The following is a 12,118-nucleotide window of genomic DNA, read 5'->3' as shown; positions in this document are numbered from 1 at the left end:
GCTCAGACAAAACCGAGCACGTGTCATCCGGGAATGGAGAAGGGGCGTAGTGTCACTGGCAGGAAGCGGAGAGCAGAGGACGAGGCGCTGGTTAAGCCATCTTAAAAATGACACGACGCGAGTGTAAAAAACAACCTGGGCAGCAGCCGTCTTGTTCCGGGAGACCAACTGATCCCTGAAATGTGTCTCCTCAGCTCAGCAATGCGCGCTGGTGTTGTGGAGCAGTGACCGGACGAGGTGGTGTTCCCAGCGCCTGTCACCCTGTTCCAGACACCCACGCTGCCTGTTCTACTGCCCTGCAGGATGGCCGGGGCGGCCTCTTCTCAGACACGTTGCCTCATCATATCTCCTCTCCCGGCGCAACCTTGAGATGTGGCTGGCGGAGGTCGCTGCTGACGACGAGCCCTGTCCGTGTCGTACTTGTGCTCAGGCCCTGAGCAAACGCTGCGTAAACACACACTCAGACTCCACGTGCCACTCTATCCCACACTGTTTACATGGCGAAATGCAATGGGAGTGATGCCAAGCTGACAGTTAGGCTCTCTCTTAGGGTTAATCATGCTTGCTACAGCAGTTCCTAGTCAGCTTTAACAATGGCTGATGGGCGACGATCTCCAAGCAAACGAATCATTCGCTCAGTTTGAAAAGTATGAAAACCTGACGACGTGAACTCAGAGGTTTGTTTCAGCGAAAGCCAAAGTTAGTGTTATCCAAGGCGATGTTCCTTCTCAGAAACGTACTTCTCACACATTTTACACTGAAAATTCTGATTTCTTTGGACAGCTGTTAAAAAACCAATACAGCACCTGAAGCCAGGGGCTATGGACGTGTCACAAGGTTAGTAAACTGTGGTAAAGCAGCTGTGAGTCTCTCCATGACCCCCGGACCCAGATACCACCATCTGTTCCCTAATTCAATCATTTGACAACCCAACAGAAACCATCATTGCCTGGGTCTTTCGCTGTTACCCTGGCCAGTTTGGTGCCTGGATGTGGACATATATTATTGAAGGAATCAAGGGCTTCCTTAGTTCCCAGTTCCAGAGATTTTAGCTCAGATATATGAAGCATATTGATTATAATGACCTCCCCAGGCTCCCCGTGACCCTGTAGTAGGCAGGTGAAAGGAAGGATGACCTTCATCAGAGCGCAGATGCTCTGGGGCCGAGTCACTGCCAGCAAGGAGACTCTAAATGATTTTTAGCCGTGATTTGCAGATAAACTGGCCTGGAGACTTTGCTCGTACCTGTCTGTCCACCAGACCCCGGCTACAAATTGGGAGACTTCATACTGCAATCAGCATTCAGCTTCTAGGAAACGCCCTCCCCATTTTGGAGGTCCTGATATGCCCTGGATGCAACTCTCTATAAACCCTGCGACAGATTTGTAATCCTCTCTGTTCATGAGCACCTTTAATCTTACCAAGCAAAACCGCAGACCAATGGAACAATGGAAAATGACATCACATGGCATAAGAAATGGCATGTGTGTGTGTGGGGGGGTGTATATATTATGATAAACCTGTTATTCTGATGTTGTGAGAACCATTTTTCCAGTCAGCACAAAGGAAACTCAATTTTATAAAAATCTGTGACCCACAGTCAAAGAAACTTAAGTATTTTGCTTGATTACTTATAATTAACTTTAGAGGGTTAGGGTTATTGATTAGGATTATGCCCATAGAAATGAATGGGGAGTCCCCACTGAGATATAGATATTTAACGTGTGTGTGTGTGTGTGTGACGGCTGCGAATTTCAGTCTCTCAAGCCTGAAATCTGACAGGTGCCAGAACAGCGATTCAATTAGCATCCTGACAGGGCAGATAACCCACAGCACAGCTTCCATCAAAGCTGCCCAATGTCTCAATAGCACCTACGTCTCACGTCCTTAAGATGAGTTATACCTCTATCTATATCGAAAATACACGTACACGTCAATAAAGAAGCATATTGGTTAAAGTGATCACCCGGCACTACCGCCAAGTAAGGCCAGAAAAAGCAATAACCATTCAAAAATCTTAATGTCAGAAAAAGCATTTAAGTATTTAAATATTACTCTCTCAATTATTGATCATTATTAGGTAGCACTGCCTTGTATATCAACTTACAGCCTACAGTTTTCTGCGATTACAGATGAGTATTTCGATGAAGCGGAGCCTCTTCCCAGTCGAGCCTTCCACTTTACTGAGGCTCTGCCCATAGTCACGATGCTACCTGGTGCCTCATACTTCTTATTGGTAATTTTAACACCCATCGGGGGCAGCACTGTCACCTCACACCTCCAGGTATGAGGTTTGAACCGCAACTTTGTGTGTGTGTGTGTGTGTGAGCCCCCCTGTTACATAAGTTTCCTCCAAAGACATACATCTCTGACTGACCTGCAGGACATGGCTGTGTGCATGAGTGTGCACCTGTCCTGTGACAGACGGGGTCTAGGGTGCCCCACGCGTCATGTTCTATGCTACCTGGCGCTGGCTCCCGGCTCCTCCTGACGAGGATAAGCAGTTGGAAGACGAATGAATGGATCAAACTGAGGTGTAACGCCGTCACCTCTGCCTCTTGCCCCTGTAACGAGGCTCTGAAGCCAACCAGCACAGCTGACATCAGTTCCCAGCATCCTCCTTTTGGGTGGAGCTATCCACTATCGAAGGATATACAATGCCCAGTGAGCGTAGCTGAAGCCAGCATCTAGTTGCATCCAGCAGAGCATGAGCAGGGTGTGAGCTGCCCAAGTAGGCATTCCTCCATCTTTTAAACACTTATCCTGGTCAGGGTCCCAGGGCCGCTGTAGGTAATAACTATGAAATCTGTGAACATTTCTAATACAGTCACTAGTCTTATGTTTCCCAGGAATTGTAACAACATGTCATCTGCAATGTTTCTGTACATATGCAAATCTGCAGCTGTCACAGTCGTCGACCTTGACTCTGAGCCGGAAACGCACGGTCCTGATTTGGCCCCGGGGCCCCCAAGCATCCCATATAACCGAAATGTCATCTGCTTGAGTGCACTGCTCCCACCTCGACCCCAATCTGACCTCGATCAGCTGCCTAGGAGGACAGGTCACGTTCACGAGGCACCTGCAGGTGGCGCTGCATGCAAAAGGAGCTGCACTCGCTGCCAACTGGTCTCATGCTGACCCGAGTCGACCTGTCTGACTCACAGCGCCATGTTCAGACATGTTGCTAGCCGCCATGGGCAAAATAGCATCAATGTCAGGGTAATCATTTGGGTTACCGCTAAGGCTAATTGTCAATACCGTCACCATTAGAATCAATCTGGACCTAAGAATCCAAGAAAGTTCTGGCACTGGTACAATCAACACGGCAGGAGGAGGGAAAATCCTGCTCTGCATATAACCTTCCGTTCCACCCCTTGGTGATCCTGCCAAATTAGAATGGAACATAGTGGGAGGCACATCTATTAGGATCAGACAGGTGTATGGGAAAGGATCTGAGCACGACCATTTTTATCTCACTTTATTTACAAACATGGAAAATTCATGCAGCGTGCAGCTGTAATCCATTTGGGCTTGGAACAGCAATCTGCTCAAAACGACCGCGGCTGTGATTAGCCCCTTGGCTTCCCACCCCCAGTCACACCAGTATCAGTCTCCTCGGTGACCTGAATTAGGGAGTTCACAGTTTTTAGACTCAACTTCTCCTGACACATTAAATATGTGCTGGCTTGGGGTTTAAAATAAATTCTTACAGTCACACTGTCCATGGATAAAAGGCAGGGCCTCAATAAAATCACTGCATCCAACATGCTAGGGTCAGTTCTTCACTTGGGAGCATCCTGCTGGATGCTGTAGGGCTATACTGAGCGAATGAGACCCTCTCGCAAATTTGTAAATGTTCACGTATGTGCATGTACTCCTGAACGGAATCATACTGCTATTTTTTCAGAAGTATTTTTTTAATGCTAGGACGTCTAGAAAGGTTCATTTGGGAAAATGATACTTTGCAATTTCTGGTGGCAGACACAACTCCATTAAGACTCTGTGAACGGTTGAATAAAAGCACCTCAAAATAAAATCAGAATGCAAGACATATCCAAAACAAGCAGGCACCCAAACTCTCATTAAGGAGAAGCTGCCTTGCTAAAAAAAAAAAAACTCTTTTCAAAAGCATCTGGCTATCAGGTGGGTGAAAGGGTAAGACGATCCCATTAAAATCCAGGCCTAGGTGAGATTCCAGCTTAGCTTCGTCAAAATGCTAAGCTCAAGTAGGCAGACAGAGTGGTCAGCCTGCACCACAGACCACCGCCTGGCTCTGGTCTGTTCTCGTTTACATTCCACGCCAGTCATCTCCACAGAAGGGACACCGTGGAGCCAAATGAGACCGTGTGGCCTAACTGCTATGTAATTATCACTCAGGGTCCTTGATGACAGATATTCACTCGTCTCTAATCCAACTGAAGGCCAGGTTTTACTTTGCCAAAAAAGCCTGATATTTCCTGATAACAGGTTACAGCTACATCATTTGTTGGAAGACTATGCCATGTTTAACCATAAAAAACTAAAAATGTATATTTTAGATCCTTAATACAAAAGCATTCACGGCTAAAGAAATGCCACAGAAATCATAAACTGCAGGAAAAGTCAGAGGAAGAGAGTCATATCGTGTGACATCGAGAAGCCCTAATTGTATGTTTTTATTTTAATAATTGACCTCAGCCTGACATTTGAGAAAATGGGTAAAAAATAGTCTTTAAAATAAGCTTTTATGGTATGCATGCTGTATGTAATACATGGGGTTAGACATACTGTCAGGTTAAAACCTGAGGTTTGCGACATACTCTAGTGTTCCTCAGAGAATCCTCAGCCTGGGACTTGCATTAAAATGCATGTTTGACAGTCTCTGCTTTGACTTAGTGTCACGCTCATACAGACGATTAATCGAACAAACACGTAATCGTAACTTAATAAAGTAATAAAATACTAACTGACCTGACATTAATGGCATTCCTTTTACCGTTTCTCGGCGTTTAGCCTACACTAGTTCAGCGGTAGATTTCAGTGGGGAATTATTCTCAGGGTATGTGAGTAGATCAATATTACGTTTCACTGTAGTATTACTTTACGCCACACCGAAAGTCACGTTCAAATAATGACATAAAATCGATTTTTGAAGGACACCTTTAATATATCCCAAAGAAAATCATTAATTCTTAACTTTCAATGTGAATTGTGTTTTAGCGACATGTAAATGTTTATTGTTGTTTTCTTTAAATATTTACCCCAAATAAATATTTTCTCCCCTTCTTCCACCTGTCATCGGTTAAATACCAGTGTGCCCATGTGTACTAGTTTCTGGTTACACATTATAGTGCCACGATATAGTATTGTATAGAATTGTAGTATAACATTTAAGATACAGTCGCAATGACACTAATTTGCAAAATAAACGAAAAGGATGACAGAATCCACATGGATAGAATGCATTTTCTGTAGAGACCACCTCCGCCCCATCAAAACATATTCTCATTATAATATCACTTACTTGCTTTTCCCGGTTTGGGCCTCTGTAAAAGCTTCTGCACGGTGATAAGGTCTTCAGTCTTCACTGCTTGTAGTAATTCCTGATCTTTCCCCATCTCGCTCTTTTTTCCCTATCTATTTATTATTTGCTTTTTCACATCCGAAGCATCCTCCGTGTATTTTATCTTTCCAGCCCGCTACTGCTGACCGCTCTTAAGGAAATGCATCGGCAATACGCATGGCTTGGTTTTTCTGCTCTCCGGGGGGATAGACGCTCGCTTCCCGAAAGCCTGGCACACACTTGTATGGAGATGGCACCGTACAAATGGTCCAAAATCTGGAGGTTAACAAGGTCCGCACCGGGCGTCATGAATAAGACACAAATCCAGCCAGAAGCATGCGATTGCGCTGTTTTACACGAATACACTTTGCGTAGGGATCCCAGCATATACACATATAAATAAAAAAAAGAAATATTAATGGCATTAAGATATCCTCTATAAAAGATAAATTCTAACAGCGCAAAGCGATTATATTTCCAATCGGCGAAAAGTATCCTGCCTTTTTATCGGAATGAAATTGCAGTAAAGGCAATACGAGGTCTCTCCTTGCGATCAGCGACGCGTCGCCTGCCGGTCCGGATCTTTTGGAGGCTGCATTGGGTAAACAGAAGCCAGCTGTGCCATAGCTCAATACAGTCAGCAACCCCCAGCCCCCACCCCCCTTTCGGAGCCGTGGCTGCTGTTTAGAGTATCTCCATAGTATGCAAGTAGGTTAGTAAGCCTAAATGGTTGCACTGCATCCAGGAGGCGGACCCGAAAGTCGGGACCATCCAGCCTCCTCCCTCCACCGAGAACAGACGGAAAATATAAAAGGCATCCGGATAACCTAATAACCTAACGCGTTATTAGCGCACAAACATGCAAGGTGTGTATGGGTCACGAATACATTAAATCGTAAGACACCTATACGACAAACACGCTGCTGATTTAACTTTTTTGACCACGGCCGTTCGGTAATGTAAATTGCAATCCATCACAGACGTCACGAACATAAATCATTTTATAACGTCTCATTCCGCGGTAAAAGTGTTTCACTTCGTTAAGTTGTAAATGAAACATTTCATAGTAGTGAACTAATGCAAAACAAAGAGTGTTCTTAAGGTATACGATTAATAGGCACTGGCGGCGGTTTCCTTTTTTCCAATTTTGTTCTTGTTATTGCTCCGAAGGTCTTAATGATCATTAACATTATGGGGAAGGCGGTGCGGACCGAGCTTCACGGCTACACTCCAAACCCTACTGGGAGCTGGTGGGTTTGCAGAAGCAGCTGCCATTGATATTCCGACTATATCCATCTGGTTATCACCCAACACCGTCTACTATCCTGCTGCAATTACCACCCCCTTAAATGGACTTGCACGCATTTTAGGCATTTTCGAACGATTTTTATTCCATGCCATATCTCTCTGTACTGCAGCTAGTCTACAAACGACACGTTGACGATACTGGTTAATGATATATGCCATATACCAAAATGAGCGAATGGTAAAAATAGGATGACGTGGTTATTCAGTGGATAATCCCGTTAGCTCACAGCTGCGGAACTACATTTCTCCACAGCAGGTATTTGCTTTGGACAATCCAACTAATTACTGACTCTAAAATGCATAATAATAATAATAACCGTACATCCACCTTATACAAGACTGGGAACAACCCAAGATGGGGCACCAACCCATCACAGGGCTAATAATAATTATATTAATAATAAAATAATAATAATAATGTTTTGGTGTGGACAGTAGACTGTATCCATCTTGGCTTACTCTGGATTGCTGAGCTAAAAATGCAGATACGATCCCTATGCATTTAATCCAAATTGATAGATTTTCTACTGACAAATATAAAACAACAAATAAAATTAAGAGTAGTAAACAATGCCATGAAATTAGAAATTGTTATAATAATCATGATTATTATGGGATGGCACAAGGTGTAGCACTAATGCCCCACACCTGCAGGATTGGGGGCTTGAAATTAATTTCCTGATTCAGTAACTCGGAGAACACAGCTTCCTGTATGACAGTGGGCTACACTTAGTTGCTGGGGTCTCTGCTTTTGTTCCAGATGCCAGCATCCATCGGTGTTTGGGCATCTGGCATTCTGGTCCCCCCCCCCCACACACACACACACACACACACAATCATGGGTCTGTATGTCTGGTGGGTCCCTCTAGCCAGGGTCCAGGGTCCATGTTTAATCCTAGCCCAGCCCTGGTTTTCTGCAGCCAGGTGGCAGGCTGGCAAACCCAACAGTGTCATCTAGTAGCTTTGGGAGTGTATGGACAAGCCATTTCCCAGCAGTCAGTGCAAGATGCACACAGGTGCTTATGCACCCCACCTTTCCTCATGGGTGGGACCGCACATATACTCATCACTCAAAAACCTCCGTGTCCTTGGAGGCTGTTTCCATAGCAACCCCTGACACTTTCATAAACCGGCGGTCCTGACAACCAGAATGTGCCGTCTTCCTCACACTTACATCAAACAGCTACCGGAGGAGAAGTGGCTATGGGCTGAATACATTAGGTAATGTTCATTTCGCTCGTGCTCTTATTCCCTCTCGATATTCACTTTGTCTAGTGTATATGAAGGCCTTGGCTGTGGTGAGCCTTTCCCATACATGCAGTACTGTCAACACTTGATGGAGATTCAGCTGGGCTCCCTCTGTCAGGTGATGAGCTGCAAGTCCCAGATATTAGCCTGCTGAGGACTGAGGCTTTTATTCTGTGCAGAGAAAAGATTACAGGGGAGAGCCAGCAGCATCACACAAGGGCCACCATCCACTCCAGAATATAAAAGCTCATATCTACTGCAGTATGAGCATTTATAAAGGAAAAATGCATTTACCTTTATAATATAATACATTTACATAACCATACTTACGTTAGACACTTGCATTTTTGGTGACCAGAGAGTAGCAAGGTGGATTTTCATGTTTTAATGCATGTTTTTAATGTATATTGCCATCAGGATTTGATGGGTCATTTGGATTGTACTTCTGATTTTTAGAGGTACTGCATTTCAATTTAGTATCAGGATAAGGGGCTTAAAGGGGGGAGGATGGATGAACGAGTGGATGGATGGATTTTAGTTTTGATTCTCCATTAAAAGTAATATTATTGGTGCCCGTTGACAACAAACGGCGCTTTTCCACCACACCAGGTACCATACTTTTGGTACTATCGGTACTTCCATAAAGTACCAAAAGTATGGTACTTCCTTTGTGTCGGTTTTCCACTGGCGTAAAAACTGGTACCGGCACCAAATGACATCATCAGTGACGTCTTCAAGAGATGATGCCCGTCTTTCTTTACAGAGGAACTGCAGTGTGACCCATGTGGCATGTCTTACTGGGGATTCCATTCCCTGCATTGCATTTGTTTGAAGATACGTACAGAGATACGACTCTGTGCTTGATGTGGCCAATTAGAAATAAATAACAGTACAACTCATTACACAGCCAGATTTACTTTTGCTCTAATCAGCAGTAATGCCTGCTTTGTTTAAATACTTAGCTAACATTATCGCATGCTGCTTTAAAGCATATTAAAAGCAGTTTGACCTCAGAACAAAAACATTGAATTAATATGAATCACATAGTAAATGTTTATAATAAAGAAACTCCATTGGCTTCTGTAATGTGTTTGATATTACAATACATGCATTAAAATAGATCTTTTTTCTCTCTATGTTAATGTGTATTCCAATGCACTCAAACTAAAAGCAGTTTTGTGCTTTAAATGAAGCAATTAAAATGTACTTTTATCAGCCTTACGTTGGTGCGATGTTCTAATGGACCATATACCCACTTATCAGGGTGCAGCCTGGACTGTCAGAGGAAGCACAGGGCACCAGGCCAGGCTGCACCTTGAACAGGAGGCCGTCCACCACTGGGCACGTTCACTCAGTCATACACTGCAGACAATGCTCAGATATGCTAACTATCATTACTGCATGTCTTTATACTACGGGAGGAAACCGGAATTCCCCCAAAAAAAAACACATGTAACAAACTCCACAGTCCAGTGCAGAGATGGGATTCAAACCCAAAACCTTGAAGGTCTGAAATGCTACCCACTAAGTCACTGGTAGCAAATTCCTCCATTGCATAATTAATATGTGCCCTACAAATTTTAATTATATAGTCTGTTTGCATAATCATATTAAACATATTGACTTATATGATTAATTAAGTGAATATAATTAAACTGCAGGGCTTTAGGATTCAACAATATTGGGAACCGTAAATGCCCAGTATTTATACAATTACCTTCTTAAATAATTTTTAAAAAAACCTAAATACTATCCAATCGAAGCGCTTCCGTGTCCTGTGACAGCCTTACACACTCAAGTGCCCAGTGAACGTTCTCAGACAGGCCCCCTTCACAAGCAAGTCAACATCTGAGGAATATACAATGCACAGCACTCCTATTGAGTCCGAGCTGTACGTCGAGCAGAATATAACACAACGGCTAATCAAATTTCTGCATAAATTCATATAAATCATACCTGATGATGTGCATGATAACTGAGGCCCACTCACATTCCATATGCCTGTTGGCAATGCAGTTTGCCATTCTGAATGCTTTACAAATTTTGCCAAATTTGCATTGTGATTTGCAGATATTAGGTCACTAATAAAGATCACCCTAAGAGCTCCTCACCACAGAAAGTGACTTATCGCTCACTAATCTGGGCAGGGTCATACTAAGGTTAAAAGTTTTTGCCCTTCCTAGGTGTGCTCCATAATGCATCATTGTTATTGGAATTGCAGAAAAAATACTGAAGACTTGACCTTCGTGTCCTCAATGGTAGGTACAGGCATGTAGGTCTTACATTTTTAAAGGAAAGGCCATGTTCAAAGGTACACTTGTCATATTCTCTCTCACATGAGCTACAGGACCCAGTACAAATACTGCCCCATTCTCTCATGGGGCATTGATTAGGGCAGGATTTCTAGTTCATAACTCACAAGTGCCCCCTACCCCAAAACACCAGCACAGCACCATTGTGCTCCTCCTCCGCCACTAACCACCTTGGGGTTCCCGAGCTTCCCACAGCGTTCTGCAGTGCACCTCCCTTCGCACCAGTCCGCCCCCCAAAAGAGAACACCACACCGCAAGGCTCATCAATCTCACTCACTCACACTTTGTCCACAAAGCATTTTGTTAAAGTGCCACCTTGGGTCCCGGTGCCATTCAGGCCAGCACACGGCATTCTGGGATTAACCCTTCCAGCTATCTCCCAGTTACCTCCCACCACGACAAATCCCCCTGTTAGCCTGCTGCCACTAACAGTCCTTCTCCACATCCAAACTACTCCATAATCCCTTCGGCCTTTGAACTCCTTTTACAGTCAACGTCACATTTTATTACTGATTTAATACATTTTTGTATGTAGGTTACTCATTTCATTTGCACGAGTTGTGGGGAGCAGTGCAAGTTACTAGTGTAGCCTCACAACTCAGTCTCTGCTCCAGCTGTACACGCATGGAATTTTCATGTTCTCCCCATGTTGTTATTGGGCTTCCTTCAAGTTCTCTGCCCCCCTAAAAACATGCCTGTAGGGGTGAATATGTGAGTGAACGGTGTGTGCACGTGCGTATCCTGAGAAGGGTAGGCACCCAGTCCTGGGAAATTCCCTCCCTTACACTCTTAGCTTCCAGGACAGGACATGTGACCCTGCATAGAACAAACAGGTATAGAACATCGATGGATGGACATACAAGATGTCATAACTCTTTGTTAACATTAAAATTTATGCAGTGTTACTTTTGGGCAGGTTTCTGGAAAGGGTTACACTTTAGAAAGCCAACGTTATTTAGGCATATAGATTGTTACTTTTAAATAAACGTTTATATACGGTGTTTGACTTCTGCTGCTTCTTTTCTGCCAGTTGATGGTGACACATTTAATACAGTGTCTCACAAATGATAATTTAATGTAAGATTCAGTTTCTAGCTAAACAGCTGTGACCACAAGAGCAACAAACTAACACTTCCCACCTCCCAGGGAGGTGCTGCCAGCTGTGAAGTCACACCAGCCTACCTTGGAATTGACAGGAGAGGGTCCCCTGGTGACAGGGTTCTGCAATTACAGGGTCCGTCAGGGGCAGGGTTGTATATACAACAACCGCCATCCTGGGTTAAGTGCTCCAAAAACACTAGAGAATCAAACACAAGCACAAGGCATTAAATATTAGCTAGGACTGTTTATTGCCGAGTACACACTATAGTTCTGTGGACACTGCGGCAAGTCATTTTTGTAATTTAAGAAAATTGTTAGAAACGGACTGTGGAGGTCACAATCGTAATAGTGCTATCCACTGAGCCACCACACCACCCAAACCAAACTCCCTGAATACAAATGTTGCAAATTATTCCCACAAGGCTCATATAACCTACAAATGAGCCTACTGACGTATAAATAAGATAGGATGACAAATCACAGTTTAAAACAGTAATGCACTTCTTTGTTAGCTAACATCCCTAAAAATGCATCATTTAATGTATCATTTCTGCTGTTCCTCTTAATGGTAACAGACAACGCCTGACAGCAAATAGCCGAAAGAGTA

The 12,118-nt window shown here is 43.9% G+C and overlaps 1 protein-coding gene across 3 annotated transcripts in view; it reads right to left on the bottom strand.

Annotated features, from left to right (window-relative positions):
• The window catches only part of caskin1 (CASK interacting protein 1), a 96,181-nt gene extending 89,805 nt beyond the window's left edge, over positions 1-6,376 (bottom strand). For 2 of the 3 annotated variants that reach the window (XM_049012786.1, XM_049012787.1), the window contains exon 1: positions 5,504-6,376. In XM_049012786.1, coding sequence (XP_048868743.1) covers positions 5,504-5,597 — 94 coding nt within the window. In that variant the 5' untranslated portion in view covers positions 5,598-6,376. The remainder of the gene's footprint in view (positions 1-5,503) is intronic. The other variant, XM_049012788.1, reaches the window with a different exon arrangement.
• Between the last annotated feature and the right edge of the window lie 5,742 nt (positions 6,377-12,118).

The sequence above is a fragment of the Brienomyrus brachyistius genome, chromosome 5 (genome assembly GCF_023856365.1).
Source record: "Brienomyrus brachyistius isolate T26 chromosome 5, BBRACH_0.4, whole genome shotgun sequence".
Classification (NCBI taxonomy): Eukaryota; Metazoa; Chordata; class Actinopteri; order Osteoglossiformes; family Mormyridae; genus Brienomyrus; species Brienomyrus brachyistius.
The sequence above is the reverse complement of the archived record's forward strand: the minus strand, read 5'-3'. Positions and strand labels throughout refer to the sequence as shown.